Here is a 20,963-nt window from a genome sequence, read left to right as displayed (position 1 = left end):
GGTGGTTGTGCTGGCACTACGGCCGATGCAGTGCTTCCGCTGCCTGGCCCTTGGCCACGTTCGGCAGCGGTGCACTGCAGAGGTAGACCGCAGCGGTCACTGCTACCGCTGCGGGGATGCCACCCACCGGGCGGTGGACTGTAAGGCACCACCCCACTGCGTGGTGGGCCACAAGGCGGGGAGCAAGACGAGTACCTGTCGCGAGGTGGTCCTGAGCGACAGCCAGTATGGGTTCAGGAGGGGGGGCTTCATAATAGACGCGTTGGAGCGCCTGAGCCTCCTCCGTGAACAGGCTGTCGCTCGGGGCAGGGTGTTGATTGCGGTGTCGTTGGACATCTCCAACGCTTTCAACTCCCTGCCCTGGAAGGAGATAGCGGGGGCGATGGAATATTTACAGGTGCCCCCTATCTCCGGGAGGTGGTCGACGACGACCTCCGCGGCAGAGAGGTGGTGTTTACCGGCCGGTACAAGACCGTGCATATGAGGGAGATGCACCGCGGGGTTCCGCAGGGGTCGGTCCTCGGGCCGCTCCTGTGCAACCTGGCATTCGACGCGGTGCTGCGGGTTGTCCTCCCCCCGGACACCCTGGTATACGCCGAGGGGTAGGATTGGAGGAGAACCAGGCACCTGCCAGAGGCTGCCCAGAACTGCGTGATCGGGCGAATCCGGAGGATGGGGCTAACCGTGGCCGCCGCAAAGATCGAGGTGATCTGGCTGTATGGACCGTCTCGGTCGTGGCGGCCGCCCCGAGGTCAAGACCTCCGGATTCGTGTCGCCGAGACCTCCGTCGAGATCGGGCCCCGTGTGAGATACCTGGGCCTGGTCATCGACGGCTGCTGGCGTTTCGTAGAGCATTTCGAGCTCCTCGCCGCCCGATTAGAGAGGACAGCATCCGCCCTTGCGCAGCTACTGCCTAATATCGGGGGGCCGGAGTTGAAAGTCTGCCGCCTCTATATGGAGGTGGTGCGGTCCATTGCCCTATATGGGGCCCCCGTGTGGCACCGCTCGCTCGGGGCCAGCCAGCAAAGCCAAAATCTCTTGGAAAGAGTGCGGCGCCGGCTGGCTCTGCGGGCCATACGGGGGTACCGCACCATCTCGGGTGAGGTGGCGGGTCTCCTCGCCGTGGTTCCACCACTCCATTTGGTGGCGGAGGAGCGGGCGAAATTATACCATATCGCCCGCTCGTTTCGCCGCCCGCCAGGGGTGGAACTCACGAGCGAGGAGGAGGAGGAGCTCGAGGCTCAGAAACGCCAGGCCCGGGCGGAAATATTTGCGGAGTGGAGGGTGCTCCTGGCACCCTCCACACGTCCGATTGTCCGGGCCCTCCTGCCCATATTTGTTATATGGTGCGGGAGGCGGGGAAGGCTGACCTTCTGCCTCACGCAGGTGCTCTCCGGACACGGTTGTTTCGGAGAGTACCTGCATAGGATGGGGCGGGAGCCGACCACGCAGTGCCACCACTGCGACGAGGATGTGGACACGGCGCGACACACCTTAGAGGAGTGCCCGGCCTGGGCCGAGCCGCGCCGTGTCCTCAGATACGCATTGGGCGGATGGGACCTCTCGCTGCCGACCGTGGTCGACCACATGGTTGACAGCGAGGGGTCGTGGAGTGCGGTGGCCTCCTTCTGCGATGTTGTAATGACCCAGAAGGAGGCCGCCGAGCGGGCCCGGGAGCGGGACCCGGGCTCCGCGAGGAGGGTGTGGGCGCGTGGTCGTCCCCGGCGCCCGCGTGCTCCTCCCACGGGAAGGGGGACGAGGGCGAGAGGGCGCGGGGTACACCCCCCAAAAAATGGTTAAAACGCCAAAACTTCTTACTGAAAGGACTACCTCCATCATTTGAAGATTTAAAAACTCTAAAGGGACTCAGGACAATCAGTGAGAGCAAAATCAAATGGGTTAAAGAGAGTACATTCACAACTGCAAAAGCACAAAGGGAAAATCGCATATTGCCAATGTTCCTGGTACAAATTAAGACTGATAGTGACCTCACAGAATTGAAAAATATCAAATACATTTTGCATCACTGAATCAAATGGGAAAAATTAAAGAGAAAGGAATAATGCAGTGTATGCATTGCCAGGTATTCAACCACACAGCAGTAAACTGCAATTTAGTTTATCGCTGTGTGAAGTGCAATGATGACTACGCTTCTGGGGAATACAAACTGACAGCTAACCTAGGAAAAACATCAAGAACAAAACCTTTCTGTGTCAATGGCAAAACAACATGACAACCTGCATCATACAAAGGCTGTCCAAAACAGCCAAAACTGAGCACCAAAGTAGCAAATCAAGACAGCACACTCAGGAAAATTATAAACCATATGTAGGGGACGAAGCCGTTAAGAGAAATCGGCGGTTAGGTCGCCGAGAACACGAAAACAATTCGCGTGTTTCACAATGAGATTCAGGCTCACAATCAGATAAAAAAGTTGAAAAATCAAATTTTTTAATTTTTGTATCATTCCAACCAAATGCAATCTAGAGAAATTTTTGTTTACTCATTGTCTAGCGAACTAGTCGGTCTAACGTCTAAAAAAAATTCAAGTCATTTGGTCCAATTTTAAAAAAGGTATGCGGTTTTTAAGAGTGTCCACTTAATATCGTCCCCGATTGTATATTAAATACACGCATCATATCGAAACATGCGAACTTCTCAATTTAAATAAAAAATGAAACAAAACAATTTATTCAATTGTATATTTCAAAATTTTAATAAGAATTTATTTAAATACATGAGAAGGTGCTTAGCTTAAAGTTTTCTTTCTTATGTAGTGAACGTGTTGGGTGAATTGTTCCTGACCGAAGCTAAAAAGAACTTTGTAGAACAAAGTTCGAAAAGATGTGTAATCATCTAAATAAAAGTGTATTATTATTGGTTCCAAAATACAACAGTCATCATGAGATTTTGAACTCTTTATCAGAAACATTCTTCGCATAATTTCAAGGTAGATATTTAATATCAGTGATACATACAAATACAGCAACTACATACTTCCTCAACAAATACTGATGTTTATCAACACAGGAAATCCTATCTTACCGTGACTGTAATTCAGTGTTACAGATATCATTGAGTAGTGATCAATTTCGGAACCAATAATATAACCAATACATGCGTACGTACATATAGGACAATTATGACTACGATTTATATGACAATATATTCACATATGAATTTAAACAATTCAAGTATTTTTGATACATACACGTTTGAATTAAAACAATTTAAGTATTTTTGATTGTGGCAAATGAGATCTTGGAATTGAAAATATCAAAGTCGTCATCGTTTTCAGTTTGCAAACTCATATTCGCAAAGTTGTTTTACTAGACTAAATAAACTGAATGAAATGAACTGTTATTTTTTGAAAATTACTTCTGAATAATTTGTTGTTTAAAATATTACATTAGAATAACTTGATTCTTATGAGGCCCAAGTCCACGACAACCTAATTAAAAAGTATCATACTTGCACCATTTAACATTTATTTATAAAGTATTTGTCTCTATAATAGTGTTGAAATGACAGGCTTCTAAGCACTTAGTTGCACTATACTGTCTATCGTATGAAATAAAATATTGATTTGGCTGTTGTTATCTTATCTCGGAAAACTCTTAATTCAAAATCCAACTAACAGATAAGAGGCTAAAATGGTAAAGAGCCATATGAGTCGTTGTATGCAATCCGCAGACTATTTATATACACACTGTACGTCTAGGCTATAACCTACTAATTTTTTATTTTTTTATCAATTGTACGATATAGTATTACAATATTATGTATACAGGGCGTCCCAAAAATGTTGTACTTCGTTCAAAGGGGTGGTTCTTCAGATCATTTGAAATATACTTTTCCGTTGTGAAAATTTTTTCTGCGGCTTTGTTCAGAAGTTATTAATGAAAGACATGGACCAATCAGAGCGCAGCTGTACATGTATAAACTCCGATGGTCAAATATAGAGAACTGTAATAACTAGACTGCAGGTTTTATGCATTCATAATAAAATTGAATAAATAGAATATTAAATAGTGGGGAATTGAAGGAATTCAAGCATGTCATGAATTATTTTCAAACGATTAAAATTATTAAAGGGAGGAAGATCTTCTATAAAATTATTCCAACGAAAAACTCACTATAACTCGAAAACAAAGACAAGTAGGGCATATGTTTACAGGAACTTTTTCGATTACTTTCATATGTAGAATTTGTATCCTACCAAATGTAGTATTCCACCCCAAATTGAATGCTTCTTGTCTCTAATTGTAAGACATAATTTTTGTCTTAATGATATCTCAAGGTTGGTACAACTGACTGAGTAGGCAATGGGAGGGATGGGCAATGGGATGTTAGCTGGGAGGTGCCCTGTTGAGTACTCGCGCGATCTAGCCACCTCCCCTTTAGCTTAGGTGGGCGTCGCTTCCCCTAGGGAGCCGGGGTATGCGAAAATCATTCTCTCACGAAAAAAAAATGTTGGTACAACTGCCTGTACCTGAAGCTTCAAGATCTTTGTAAAGAGGGAGCATCAATCTTCAAATCTATGGTGAATTCAGTCACGAGAAAAAATTTCTTAACGTGTTCATAAATGTTTCAATTAGTAACATTTTCGATCAAAAAGGTATCTTCGGTTTGCCAGTCGCTGTATCATGTAAAAGTATCTTACTTAGATCAAAATGAACGATGGATGACAAAAGTAGAGGGTTTAGGTTTTAAAATGATTCCAGGTATATTGTTATACTATTTGTTTTATCGAAACGATCACAGTTCAAATGTCGACAATTTAGTGTTCGAATACTTTTTGGATCTATTTGATAGAAGACTGCACAAGTGTAAAAAGAATAAGTACAAGTGCAGAAAAGATACTACCGGATAGACCTGGGAAACTGTTGGCTCGCGAGCCACATGCAGTGTCGCCTGATGTGTGGGGAGGGGGCGGGGGGAGCACGAATTCAGGGGAAAAGTTACCCTCTCTCTGCCAGTACCGGATTAATTAGGTGACATTGTGACACCGACCCTACCTGGGGGGTAGAAGAAGGGGAAGAAGGGGAAGTCAAAGTGGGGATACAAGTCTTGATCTGGCTACACTGGCCGCATGCGAGTGCGTTTCCCACTTTTGAGATGCCCCACCATGCTTCTATGGAGCGTGGGAGAAGGGGCGGGGGGCTAGAAATCTATATAGGAGGTTGTCTCCAGGAGAGATAAAAGCAGGTTAGGGTAATATGAAATGGCCAGTGGTGGGTGAACCTGTACACTGGTAGTGGGAGTCGTAAAGCAGGCCTGGAATATAGTATAGATGGATGTGTGACTTAACATATGGTGTGTAAGCCAAGTCCATCTCTTGACCGTACATTTGAAATTAAATACAATAAATAATACTTTCTGGATCTATTGTATGCATTTAGTCCGCTATAAGCGTTCCCCTCTCTATTTACCTTTCCCTTGTTTTAACTCTAAAATATCTGGGAGTGTCGTAGGGAGTGCCTGAGTGCCTCTCTGTAAAAGATTCTCGAAAATTTAGTTACTTCCGGGAAGAAGATGACGACTCATCCTTTCGAACCAAGGGTGTGAAGGAAAAGGAAACGAGTCCGAGACGATATCAGGTCTTGGCATTGAAGATCCGAAAATCAAAGTCTCTCGATACAGGAGCCAAATAGAAATATCTGTTTTTTCTTAATAATTGTAGGATGTTGAAAATGATATAACGATATCATACATTCTGATAATCTTTCTACTGTTTTAAATTTCTTCTACTCATTTTTATCATAAATGTTTAATAAATCTAATTATTACACATTGGAACAGTATTGGAACCACCTATTGTAGAGAAGGAAACTATTATTGGTAACATTATGGATGAATATTTCATTATTTTGAAATTAAATCTGAGTATAACAAGTGTTGTTACCAGATTTATAGGTTTTCAGAACATAGTGATTTAACCCTTTGCACTCGAAACTATTTCAACTCCAAAACGAAATATTTCTTCCGACCTAAAATATTTCCCTTCTATATATTTGTGTTTGTGTTACACATACGAAACTGGTGGAATTTACTCGTACAATACTGAAATGTTTAGTAACATTAAATACAAAAAAATTTCATAACGTAAAAAATATTTTGAATACTGATATAGCAATTTTTAGTGACGCCTTATAGTCGCCATTCGAGTGCTAAGGGTTAAAATATAAGGGTTAAAATATAGCAAATACAGTTAACAATCGAACAGTGTGACAAAATAGATTTTAAACATGTAATTAATAAACGCATGTAATAGCATTTACATTAAACGTAGCACGTTAGCTGTTACACTTAAAGTCAAAGGTGGGTCAACAAAAATAACATTTAATTTTATTAAATAATTTTTAAGTGAACATGTATATCTATGTATTATCATACTGTACAAATTCGTTCGATCAATTCAAATCAATAAATTTACTAAATAATTCCCCTCAAAAATGTCTTTATAATTTCAATAATTGGATAAAAATTTAACTTCATAAATGCCATTTAACTGTCTGATGGAGAATATGTTTAAACAGATCAAATCAGATTATTCAGTATAGAGATAAAAATGGGAATATATATACATACATATTGTATATATGTATATGTACATATATATTGTGTTCTCTGATTCTTGGCCTTGTATATAAGGCCATTTAACTCTTTTTATATTTTTAGCTTATAACAGTTTTGTATGGAAAATTAATAAAAAATAAGTCGCATCATCAGCCTTCGAGACAGCTAATTTTAAACTAACAGATTCTGTCTTACAAAACTCAAATTCTTAATAACAACAGTGGTAATACAGCTGTTTCGTTTTTGATAATGTATAGAATTTCACATTGCACATTTTTGATTAAGACAGATTGCAATGTCCGAGTAATACAGCAATTTAAAATCTAACAATATACTTTATACAATTGATTCCTAAACAAATAAGGTACTCTAAAAATAAATAATTAGTGAAATTCTTTTTCCAAGTCATATACGAAAACTGCTGGAAATAATATAAAACATGTTTACGTATTTATAACTAATCCGATTGTTTAGTGTTTCACACAAGAAAAAACAATAACAAATACATCTGCAGCTAAATAGATCACAACGCATACGAGCGTGTAGCTTATACTAAAAAGTACAGCGTAATTACGCGGAGTGCTTGGGAGACTGCCTCATTCCAAAGTAGAAGAAACGCAGTTTGATTAATCGCATGACCTTGTTCCAAATAATGCGACGATACTTCAAATCGAACATTCACATAAGATTAAACCCAAAAGATTTATTGACACAACAAGATCTTGCTTGATCCAATGAAAAACATATGATTCACCTTAATTGCTTACGTTGGGTAACAATACTGTTTACATTGAATAAGTAAGTACATTACACAATTAATCGTACATTACGTAATTAAGTGTATAATTTTACAGCGTTTGTAGTTGCAGCAGCAATCGTCTTATCCCTATCATTCAGACCTGGGCACTTCTGAAATAAGATTATTTAAAATATTATTTCAAAGAACATATTATTTGATTTTATAATTATTTGAAATAATTATTTCAGAGAATTGCGAAATTGTTCTTCAAAATTATATCAGCTAACTGGATTATCAAGTTAGAGTCCAGTTTACACTGACACCCTTAGTTGCATATTATTTTGAGAATTATTTCTTTTGACATTCTCGAAATAAAGAAATATCGAAATAATATACTTTTTGAGATTGCTATTGTTTAAATTAATTCAATATTGTCTTTATTCTCAATTAACAGTATTGAAAATAACGGTGCAAAATAAATTGTTTCAAATAGTTATCTCTTATTTGCGTTAAAAATAAAATATGCCTAGGTCTGCTGTCATTGAATGATGTATTACATTGTTCATTACAAAAACATTATTTAAATATATTTAAATGTCAAAAAATTATTTCTTACAAAACAAAGCAAATTACATTTGTATTAGACTTTTCGTTCTCGCCATAATTAGGGCGTCTCGGTTTATGTTATTACATGCAGTTGTTATGCGATTCCGAAGTTCTTGAACATTATTGACTTTTGTGTCGTATACTACGGATTGCAGATATCCCCAAAGATAAGGTGGTCGTAGAAGGTGGATCACAATTTGAACATCTAATGTAATTTGCTTTGTTTTGTAAGAAATAATTTTTTATAAATGTTACGTTTGCACAAAATTTTCGAGTTTGAGGTCATTTCAAGGTCATAGTATAATACACTGTTAAATTCGTCTCGACGTCAGCAACAATTCTATGATGTCCAAAACATGTGGTGCCATTTAAAAAAGTCAAGGTGACCTTTACTTTTTTACGTAAAAAGCATTTTTTTAGATTTAAGAATATGCTAACATGTAGCTCGTTAAGTACTGACAAACTTTTGTCTAAAACATTTTTTAATTGCACTATCGAAAATGCCTAAAAAATGGTGATTAACTTTTGTTGAAAATATTTTTTGTCAGATTATCGCAAGTACTTAAAAAATCGTGAAAACTGTTACATGTGACACCCTGTATAAAGTTCCAATAAAAAAATACCGATAATCTTAAAATCTCTTGAAAAAAATGACTTTGAGAAAAGACTGTTCCCACCCGTGTGTAATCCTCAAGTTATTGTGTAGATAAAAATAATAATATTTTGATCTATATTCGAAAAAGTAAAGCCAATAAAAGAAGTGGAAGAAAATAAATTCACAAAAATTTCCACCTTTTTCTTTTATCAAAACAACATTTTTAATTCTTAAGAGTTTCGCCGTAAAAGTTGATGGAGCTGCTAACAGCATCAGGAAATGCTCGCTAAGAATAAACCAATATAATATAATAAATACTCTTTTTGGTGCAGACTTTAAACTTAACCCCTTGTCCTATGAGCTAAGTCTCGACGGCGCGGTCCACAATGAACAACAAGGTCGGTCACGCGTCGAATCATTTAGCTGTCCAGCCGTGTTCCCAAACTTGTACGAAATGTTTACGTTTGGTCCGATCGAAGTGCCATGAGTTAGGCTCGCGTTGTTTACGTTTGGTCCGTTCTTAGTACCACGAATTTAGTACCCGAATTTCTTTAAGTTAAGAGGTTAACTTAACACTTTGAACATAGCATAAGTGTATTGCTATATTTTAAACTTGCATTGTCGAATTGATTAAAATTATAATTCTTTTTAATTGAATCAACATCTTGTTGGTACCAAGTATTCTACAAGTAACGTCACAATTATGACATTTACCTCGCAAACCTTTGGTTCCATTTTACAGAATACATTCATGCATAAAAGACGTAAATCTGGAAGAGACTAACTTGATGGAGTGAGAGACGCGAGATAACACGAACCGATGGAATTTTTGTTTTATTGCTGTCTGCTTTTGATAATGATGCTCGTTATATAATATACAGTGAAAAGGATCACATGTCCGCAATTACTCACACTATCTCTTGACGTTAGATTTATGACTATGCGGCAGCTCTATTGTTGTGAAAATATAATAGCATCGCTCTAACTTGAACACGATAATTTGCTAATGATAACAACTTCGTAGTTTTAAAAAACAGCTCTTCGTGTTTCTTATTGTGTCATAGATTCGTAATACAGTTTTCTTTCGATATAAGACGATGGCTCGAAACGGCTTTCGACGTATTACGGATGAGGGTATCTATTCGGCATGGTATTATTCTTGAGTAGGCTGAGACTTTATGGGACCGACAGGTCATAAAATGGTATGTTGCGTTGCCTTTAATTGTTTAAAAGATTGCCCAAATTTCATTGTGGTCATCGAAAAACAATTCCGTAAGAAAATTTTGCCATCTTGAAGCAAACATTGAATTCTGAACCGATATCACATTATCATATATCAGATAATAGAAGTTGATGTAAAAATGAATCCCAAAACAGTTTATTGAATAATAAAAAATTCGTACCATTTAAAAGCCATAAATTAGTTTTATGTGACGCTAATAATTAACTGTCACAAATATTAGATTAGACTTTTCAGGATAACAAACTCACTCGCACAACAAATGTAGAAAAACTAATTTTTCTGACGAGCAACATTTTAATTAAAATGAGCGTAATGACTTAAATTATTATTTTCATAGTTTAAAGGAAGGGGAAATCACAATTCAAGTGAGAATCCGCAATACGTCCGAAGCCCCTCCCAGCCATCGTCTTATATCGAAAGGAAACTGTATCTCTGTTAACTGGACGTCCCTGACTAACACAACTTCCTAAAATTGATTTATTATTTCGCACACATCTTAGAAAACACACTGACCACCATATTTTGAAAACTCTGTTCTCTGAAACCTCTAAAATTTTCACTGATGGTTCCAAATTCACTGAAGAAACGGGCTGTGTAATTATTCATCCTGACGACCGTATATTATACAAACTCTATGATTCTTGTTCAATTTTCTATAGCGAAACGTTTGTTATCCAGTTGGTCTTCAGATTAATCATCAATTCTAGCAATCCAAAATATATAATCTTCCCAGACTCCAAAAGTGTAATTTCGTGTTCGGAAAATCATGATTACGGAACACCGATAATCCAAAACATATTTAATTTAATTTCGATTACATCTATATAAAAAGAATAAAGATATTATTGGTAACGAGGACGCTCACTTAGGAACTAATGAAGCTATAGAAACATCACCTTAAAATAATCCGACTTTTCATTGATTTAATTAATCAATTTCATTGATTTTAATACATAGGAGAGACCAAATTGTTACTCCATGACTTACAATTACAATTTGCCACTTAAATGTTAAACACCTTTATAAAATTACAAAAAATCCTCCAATTTTGTGTAACTCTTGCGATACAATTCTATCCATAGAACATATTCTTCTTGACTGTCTAGCGCTTCGGACACAACGACTAACGTTTGACATTCCAACCAATCTCATTGTCAGTGATTGTCTAAATAGCCAAAAGAATATTGTTCTTGCATTTCTCAAAACGATAGAACTTTATTGTAAAATATAATGGTTAAGCTTTATATATTTTGGCGAAAAAATGCCGAAAGTCCAAGTTTTAATCTAGGAACTCACTGGTTGGATGTTTAAAGTTGAGTGACTGGAAACGTTTTTGACAGGTACGGGCGCCGCCATGTTGGTATGTGTACTCTAACGAGCGGAGCCGCTAGATGGCAGCACAAGCACATGATGATGTCGATAACGTAGATCTGCAAGCGTAGTTGGGCCGGCCCTGACAGCAGCCCCCCCCCCACAAACCTAACCCCGACCAATCTTCTCGTGGGTCCGCTCAGTGGAAAATGCCCGAGGTCATACCAATATGGCGGCGCCCTTCCCGGTGGAAACCGTTGAAAATCGCACATTTTTACACGCGCATAACTTTTGGACTACTGATCTCTTTTTCGTCAAAATCTACAGAACTGCATAAAAACAAACCTTAAAACTTAAACCTTAAATTTAAAACCTGTTTGTTGCAATTTATCTAGGAAATTTTGATTTTGCATAAAGATCCGCATCTAGGTCTGATTAAACTGTGAACCATAACAACATGTTTACATCGTACGTACACTTGTTCAGCAAAATTAAATTGGGTCACTGGTTTCGTTTAGAATTTAAAAATACCTCTAACTCGTTTCTTTATATTATAATTTAAAACGATGCTACATCGTAAATTTTTTCCGAAATTTATAAAATAGAAAATGAAAAATAAAACTTACCTCGATTTGCAACGAGAACGCTTCTGATGGGTTTGTACTGAACATCAGTGGCAAATAGTCTTGATGGAATATTACGCACTTGCAGCACATTGTTGTACTTCATCAACGCACTTCGGGCTCGCGAGTATTTCATTTTGAACATTTTAATTAGAACACAGTCTTTAAACGTGTTGATTGCACAGCCTTCTATGTATAACAGGCAATGAAAATTACCCGGCACTTAACTAATTTATTGAGATAGTTCGTACACAATTGTTGACGTGTCAGGTTTCTGTTCACAATATAGGGATTTGCCTTTCACGAATGCCCTTTATTTTGTATACTTTTATCCACGGTCAGTCGAGATTTGGCTGTACCAAAGTATAAGGAAAAAGATAGAACAATTTTTACTTTATAAAATGGTTCAATTTAACCCCTTTGCTACAACGTGTTTTCGCTTCACAACCCCATCATCAGACAACACTATTACTATAATTAATTATAATTACTGTTACTGTTACTTAAATAATTATAATTATAATTACTGTTATGCTGTTTAAACACGCATAACTTTTGTACCAGTGAATTCCTAAAATTAAAACTTGGATTTTTGTTATTTTATCGTCAAAATCTGCAGGATGACACACAAAAAAATTAAAAATTTCTGGGTCCGATAAGTGAAGTTTAGCCTATATTTGTTTCTATGTTTGGATCTTTTCTATCATTTGAGACCTTTTAAGAAATTCATGACAACAAATTGTATAAAACTTGCCTTAGATGCCTTTCGTATATGTACTGTTTTAAGTCTCTTAGCAGAATCTGACGAAGAATCCCTAGACTTTAGAAAGAGGAAACTGGGTTTAACATACGGCATAAAATTATCCACTACTCCAACTAAGCCCTTTCTGTTTGACTTAGAATATAATTAAATGATACAATTCAAATACTACCCCCAGTAATAACTATATCTTTATGCAAAATAAAAATGGTTGGCATTAATTACAAGAAACAATAGCCATACAGATCTTCATTTTCTTCTTTAATAATCTTAACAAACTCAAGACAACATGATTTGCATTCTTAAATTCTTTTAATGTTTCTACTGTCTTAAATTGCACCAGGTCGTTTTTGTCACAAATGTATAAAATCGGCAGTCTAATCATTAAGCACACATCTGAAAAAACATACTGACCACCATGTTTCTAAAACCCTGTTCTGTTCCACTTCAATGTTTCGTCTAGTGATGGTGTTTTGATGTGTCAAACTTCCACAGGGTATCAAAAGGGTTAAAAGAGCACAGCTTGGTCAAGCTTTTCAAAAAATATTTACTGGTCTATTTAAGAAAATGTTTTTTCTTTGTTTTAAATAACACTGCTATGTAATTGCACATGTATTGGATGTTTGAATTATTTAAAGATATATATATTTTTTCTTTTTTTTTTCTTGTCTGGAGAACTACTTTTCTTGACTGGAGAACACTGTTTCGGGGGGGGGGGGGGGGGATTTTTGTTGCTGCACTAAACTCGCGGCTTTCAAATAAGTACACCAGGATCGAATTCGTTCGTTGTCGGCAGTACTGCGTGGTGCGATGGTCAATTTCCTGAAACAAACAATTTATAAATTCAAGGTTAGCAAATCAAAACTTCTGCCGGTATATATTGGAGAATTAGCACAACATGTAATCAGTAAAATTGTTAAATAAATTTTAACAAACGAACTCATATTGTTTACTGTATGTTACTGTAGTGCAACTTCTATTAAGTTGTTGCATATGAAATATCCGATTTCATAATGCAAATGTTCCGAAGTGTTTTTCTCAAGAAATATTATTATAATCTACAGGTTTATTATACAGGGAGTCCCAAAAATGTTGTACTTCCACGAGAAGGGTGATTCCTGAGATCATTTGACGTAACTTTTTTTATAATTTTTATATACATTTATGTACAGTTTATATATACATTTTTATTCAGAATACAAAAAAATTATACGTTAAATTATGCGATTCCATTAAAATAAAATAAAGATGACAAAATAGCGGCACTGAATTACATCCCCCTCGAGACAGAGAAAGTTTTGTATGAAACACTTTTTCAAATAACTAATAGTTTTGGTTGTAGTATTACGATTGAACTACAAAACATCTACCAATTCGCGAATAAGCATTTTGTTTTAATTGATTTTATCCAAAACTATACATGAGAGATAAATAAGTATATCAATCCTACATGTACATACATATATTCATAATGCAAAATCTATAATAAACGCCTATCGAAAAATGGAAATGCAAAATAAATGTTGAACAGTATACTAGATAAATACTTATACTAGATAAATTTTACAATGTCTCCTGATATAGATGAAAAAAGTTTGAAAAAGCATGAGTAGGGGTTACTCATTCGATTTCCATTGCAAAATATTAATAAATAAACTCCGCCAATAGCGGTGCGTGAGCTGTCAATTTTGTCTGTGTATTTGCCTTGTCATGTTGTTCTTGACCTGACTTAAGCGTGCCAATATTCATCAATAAAATTTTTAATTTTGAATAACCAAAGAAACTGAGTCTACCACATACTCTATTTTAAAATTTCGCCATTTCTACCATTGATTACCAACATTTTGTATAGCGAGAAGTGTTGCTATTTTATTTAAGTAATCCCAATGTTTGATTGGTTAAGGTGATTTTTTTTTTTTAATTAAGAAGCCATCCTTTATGAAGCTTTTAATTGTTCGTTACCAGAAGTACAGATTGGCGAGCGTTCTGCGGCCTTTAATTTTTGCGATAAACAAGAAACAAATAATATTTTTAATTATTGCTCCCGTACATCGTCGCTGAACCTAACAAACTCAAAGAAAATATAAAATTGTCTTAGTAAGATTTTGAATAACAATTTACGATTATGGTCAGAATTTTTCGTACTGTTTGTGTAAAAGATGGTTTAATTTGGTTTTCTAATCCCTTTACGGACAAAAATTTCTTGAAATATTAACAGCGTTTTCATCAGGGAAATAGATTGTACGAAAGTTTTAAATAATGTTGAAAAAAAATTTGTTTGAAACCGTAGGAATTAAATACACGAATCAAAGAAAAACACGTTCAAAGTTTTTTTTATATTATATGATACAAGCGAAGATTTCACTTTTAAATTAGTATCTCGTCGTACGTAGACATGTGTACATATCTGTACGTTACTATTAACGAGTGTCATCGATCCTGCTGATTTTTCTCATTGAAATGTTACGTAACGCTATGGCGTGATCGTATTTACATACATTGTGAAATAGTTTGAATATTATGTAGTTACTACTATAAATTCCATGATACGTATTCTAACAACTCTTGGTGAACATTGAACCAGTAGAACGACTGAAGATTAGCCAGTTATTGCGCTAATGCTTGTTTTTGTCGTCATGTTATCATTTCTTTATCGCGTAGATCGTGACGAGCGTTTCAACTGAAACGTGATTAGTCCCACAGTAACGTTGCCGAGATTAAGGACTTCAAGAATGCTTGTTTGTCATCACGAGATCGCTCACTCATCACATGACTAATTGATAACAAATGAAAATAGACAAAACACAATAATGTACGATAGATCTCCCTGCATTTGATTGAGTATGGAGATAAAAATATTTGAATACTGTTCTATTATATTGATTCATTTATTCAAACTGACAAGGAGACTAAAAAGCCTTCAGGAAGAAATTTCTTTAGTCTCTAGAAATTTCTGAAATTTCTTTACCAAAATAGAAGAGACTAAAAGCCTTGCCGTCACCGATTTGGTTGAGATTTTGCAGAGTTATAGAGTTAGTTCTCCTCATTACGAAAATACCCCATTATATTTATATTTAAAGTTTCGACATAACCGTAAAATGCCAATTTAGTTTAAGACATTACGTCGTAACGAAGTAACGTCGTCGAAGTACTTTTCCACATCTTTACATAGATATTTGTTGATGTCTCCGTAAATGATTAATTAGGGTAATAAAATTAAATATTGAAAGACAGTAATGGTTATTTCTGTTTGAATTAAATTCAGGTTAGTAATCTCACTCGAACGTGTCAATGTAAAGTAACTGATAGTAAATCAAAAGTATTGTCGAAAAAATTCGTAAAAGAAATATTACATACAAATCTTTCGATTGTTTACGCAGATAAACATTTGTACATTTCACAATGTGATAGGGATTTTCATCATGTCGGAAACCGTAACTTTAGCATAACGCGTTACTTAAAATTAGAAAATATGTGTTAAAAAAATATTTCGGAATTTCAGTCTTCAGTCGGCTTTCAAATTAAACAGAATACAAAGACTGCCGTGACTACAAAACAGCTTTTTTGTCGGTCTAAGGCAATGTAGTATGTAGTTTCAATTCGAGAATCGTCTCGGGTGTCAACATGCTCATTCGGATGAATGAAAACTAAGCTTGATTAAAGTCGTTTCGAATACATATATTGCTTCAGTTATTTCTGGTACATCGAGAGTACAGTGAAGTTATTGTATCCATTGAAGACACACTGGGGGAAATAATATATATAATTCTCGATTATCACATTGAAACAAACAGTATTGTAACAAGGTTGGTGTGAAAAAGTCAGTAGTCTTATTTACATGACATACAGCTAGTCGGAAAAATGCATATACACTCGTATTGAAGTTACATTTTTTAATATGTAGCAAAAAAAATGGCAATAACTGGTCAATTTAAATATGTATGTTTATTGTAGTAATGTTCTTTTTTCCTTAATGTTACCACGTATTCCACTATTTTATTAAGGCATAATTAGCGTACAGAATGGGATTCCCCTAGAAATGAATGCCGTTATATATTTGCTTTCCTTTTCTCGTTATATATTTGCTCCATTTGCTATTTTCCATCGGTTACTACAATGGCTGCGAAAAGGAAGGGAACAGATGTTTCTCTTCGTCAAGTTATTGTTAATTTATATTGCAAAGGAAAGTCTCTTTGCGAAATCGGTACTATAGTTGATAGAACTCATTCTACTGTACATAAAATAGTTGATAAGTTTAAATATTAAGGCACATTAAAAAATAAGTGCGGTCGAGGGAAAAAGAAAATTCTTACCGAATATCATGTAGGATATATTGTGCAACAAATTAAAATTGAACCTAACACTAGTGTGTCAAAATTAACAGTGGGTGTATCCTCAAGACTTGGTAAACCTGTTTCGAAGAATAACATTCGCTAACAATAAGTTTTACATCAAGAATATACATCCTTATTAAGTAAATAGAGTAAAACGTTTAGAATTTTCTACTGAATAAGTAAATTGTCGACAAAGGTCTTGGAGAAACACAGCTTTCTTCCGATCAAAGTAAAATCAATTTATTTATAAAAATAGTATATGTACAGGGTGTTAAAAAATTATATGTCACGGCCACCATAGCGTGATTCTACACCTACGATTTGGTGGAAATTGACATAAAAAACTCCCCGCAAAATTGACCTTGATCGTGAAAATTAAGGTCAAAAAAACAAAAATTTTTTTTTCTTTAATCGTGTTCTACTGGTCATAAGGATCAACTTTGTGAAAGAAACCATGGATCGCATCTCAACCGTTCTCTTAAGAAATGATGTTGCATTTCTTATCATTTTTGCAGCTTCTTTATTTGTAAATTTTTTACATCCAGCGCCAATATATAAGTAAATAGCGTACTATCATACAGCGGGTACCATCAGTAAGCTATCTCGTTAGGTATGAAATTATCATAATCATGATACTCCTATTTCCCTAATTACAGAATGAAAGAAAGAAGCTGCAAAAATTATAAGAAATGCAACATCATTTTTTAAAAGAACGGTTGAGATGCGACCCATGGTTTCTTTCACAAAGTTGGTCCTTATGACCAGTAGAACACGATTAAACAAAAAAATTTTTGTTTTTTTGACCTTGATTTTCAAGATCAAGGTCAATTTTGCGGGGAGTTTTTTATGTTAATTTCCACCAAATCGTAGGTGTAGAATCACGCTATGGTGGCCGCGACATATAATTTTTTGACACCCTGTACAGTATCTACTCAATAATTGTCCAAAACACAGGTCCGACTGGGAAAAATGATCGGCTAGAAGTCAGTTCAATAACTGCTACGGAAAGGCACACTGGCAAGCCGCTAAAAGGGTGTTGAGATACCTTAAGGGAACTAATGATTATTGTTTAGTTTATCATTCAGGTAACGGCTCGTTAACAGATTATACGGATGGCGATTGGGGAGGTTGCGAGATCGACCGACGTTCATTTATCGGCTACGTATTTTATTTTTGCGGAGGTCCTTTCACCTGGGATTCCCGGAAGCAACGGACAGTTGCGTTATCCTCGACTGAGGCTGAGTACACAGCCATTACGGATGCCAAAGAAAGGAAGGAGGTCCTTTACCTTTCTAACACATTTAAGAAATACACTGATACATTTTACATTTCAGATTCATTTTTTATGGTAAGATCATTTCTTTATACAGGGTGAGTCTGGTAACACAGTCGATGTCAAAAAATTCGTAACTTATTTGTTGTACGAAGAAAATGTTGAAACAAATGTTGCATGGTTTCTAAGGGGACATACAGTGTTGTAATCTGGTTTTCGTAACTTTGATATTTGTGAAGGTCACTTTCAGTTTTTAAATAGAATGCCCAACATTTTTTCTCGAACTCGGACAAAGCACAAAATTCTGCGCAAAAAAGTATTGACCTTCATATATCCTAAATGTAATAGATAACGAGATATTCGGATATTCTATTTAAAAAACTGAATGCGACCTTAATACCTTGATAAACAATAAAAGTAACAAAGAACAGATTACAGTGTATGTCCCCCTAGAAAGCATGCAACAGTTGTATGAACATTTTTTTCGTACAGCAAATAACTTACGAGTTATTCGAGATCGTCGGTGTTATCAGACTCACCCTGTATATGTGTACAGTAAAGTAAATCAGGAACAAATGGTAATAATCATTTTGCAAATAACTATATTTTAAAGTTGTGTTGATATGTGTTAGCTACTTCTAGTTCAACTTGCAGCGGCTTCTATTTTTTTACGCAACACAATTAAGAATGAAAACAGATAAAAAGTTATTTATATTAATAATTGTACACATTACTGAATGTATTAGAAAATAAATTCATTGAATAGATAAGAGAAAATAGATTATTTTGCTGTATTGACGTCGAACTTAGATATTGCTAACGTAGATTTTTCGTTTTATGACATGGTTCGTTTTACACGGCATTGTTATTGCGTAACACGTAGACTATGAACCTCAGACGAGTCATTTGGAATGTTACTGCATTTCAGTATGTATAATCCCATATCAGTTTTGCAAAGAAAAGGAATGGCGAAGTTGTAATCTAGCATTTCAATATTTCCTATTTTTATAAACTGATTGGATTTTGTATGTCTTCACATATTAATCGTACTAATTTTCACAGCATTTAAATTGATGGCGGGTTTCTACTTTAGTTCGTGTTTTAGAAATAGTGAGAAAATATTTTAATGCTAAATAATACGTCAACGCGACAATAGAAAGTTGTACTATAATATGTGAGAGTACAGAATGAGAAACAATTTCACGTTGCAGAGTTGAATTTTGTATGGAGAAATAAAGCAAAAGACTAAAGTATACCTAATTTATTTTTTAAAATAACTTTAATATGTGGTGTGTATTTGGGATTGTAAAGATTCAGATTGACCATCATGCAAAGCTTTTTGTTTCTCCTATCAGCCATAAAATTAATATAGAGTCAGTGATTTGAAATGAAAATCACATATTATTTAAAAATTCGTGTTAAGCGATACTTATTTCATAGATGTTTAACGCATAATAATCTTGACGATATCGCTTTTATTTCCGATATGATAGCAACGGAGCAGTTACGCATTCTTGAAATTAAATTGTGAGCTCACGTGCGTGTGTGTTTGAACTTGTCAAGTGTTTGCGCAAAAATCACGAGTATTCGTGAAAGCAATGACGAACATAACGAACCATTCGCAAGATTATTTTACGTATAATAATTAGCCATTGGAAAGCAATATTTTTCAATATTCATATATGTACTGCCAAACATATAAAATATTCAATTCAGTATGATACGTAGTCTCCTAATTCTAGGCACACACTTTAAGTCAGAATAACTTTTTTATAAATTAACCAAACGACTTCAATTTTTCTGTCGAGCTAGACGGGTTAGCTTATTAAATGGTATGTAATTAAAATTTTGGAAAAATTGCGTTTAGTCTGAATTATGAAAAAAATAGTAAAACATACTTTTCACAACTATTTTATTTCAGCTTGTGTCGATACTTTAGAAAATGTGTTTTTTAGGTCCACGTAAGTTATATACAGGGTGAGTCAAGGAGCGTGTCTGGGCGAGCTAATTTTTTTGGATTGGTTGGTATCCACTCCTTATTATATGTCATTTTTCACCTTTCTTTTTCTTTCAGTTGCCATGGAGCACGGTCGCCTCTAGCACATTGTGGTAACGCTATCATCAGTCCGATTAAAAGTGTAAAGTGTAAGTACATATCCAGTGTCGCCAGATCAAGACTTGTGTCGTTACGACGCGACACGTTTATACTTTCTGTATTGTTCTCCGAGAAATAAAATTCAAGGATTTGTATAGTATGAAAGGTTAAGCTTCACCTTGGCAACCCAGAGATTAAAAATTTTTTTATATAATTCTGTAGATCTTGACGAGAAAATGCCAAAAACCCAATCTTCAGAGGTCATTTAGGGCGTTTTTCGTTTTCAGGAAAGAGATTAGAAAAATTCTAATCGAAACGCGCGCGGAGAAACTTTTGCGTACGTAACACAATACAAAATAAGTGGAAAGTTAAATTCTTTGGGATCTTCTTACTTTCGACCACTTTCATAATTACCGTCACATATATTCAGTATCGTTTTCTTTTCTGTACTTTTTATACTATTACCCCTTTTACTACTACATGGTTATAAGTTGCATTCGACGTTTCTGAAATAGAATCTGGTGCTTTTGCCAGGAAACACCGATTCTCGGAGTTACGTACTGAGACTAAATTTTCTCGTTTGCCAAGGTAACTACAAAGAAGAATTGATTCATATTATTACTCTGAACGAAAATGCTACCCGAACATCGTCAAATTACAATCTACAGTAACAGTCGCTTGAAACATATTTCAGATACAGAATTAGTAATACTAATTACGTAATCTAAATAATATTAAAATACACTCCCCATCGAGTAGTTATTTAAATGTCATCTGTTTGTGTGTGTAGCCTTTTCTAAATGAT

General features: G+C 35.8%; 1 protein-coding gene across 2 annotated transcripts in view; it reads right to left on the bottom strand.

The window, feature by feature from the left end:
- The window catches only part of Pcb (Pyruvate carboxylase), a 98,835-nt gene that overhangs the window by 51,971 nt on the left and 25,901 nt on the right, over window positions 1-20,963 (bottom strand). Inside the window, exons 2-3 of one of the 2 annotated variants that reach the window (XM_076786632.1) lie at window positions 12,871-13,278; window positions 11,700-12,049 (exon numbers count right to left, since the gene is read on the bottom strand). In XM_076786632.1, the coding sequence (XP_076642747.1) occupies window positions 11,700-11,841 (142 nt within the window). In that variant the 5' untranslated portion in view covers window positions 11,842-12,049; window positions 12,871-13,278. Of the gene's footprint in view, window positions 1-11,699; window positions 12,050-12,870; window positions 13,279-20,963 lie in introns of those variants that run through there. The other variant, XM_076786640.1, reaches the window with a different exon arrangement.

Source organism: Halictus rubicundus, chromosome 1 (assembly GCF_050948215.1).
Source record: "Halictus rubicundus isolate RS-2024b chromosome 1, iyHalRubi1_principal, whole genome shotgun sequence".
In the NCBI taxonomy this organism is placed as follows: Eukaryota; Metazoa; Arthropoda; class Insecta; order Hymenoptera; family Halictidae; genus Halictus; species Halictus rubicundus.
Note: the sequence above shows the minus strand (reverse complement) of the source record. Positions and strands in the feature narration are given on the sequence as shown.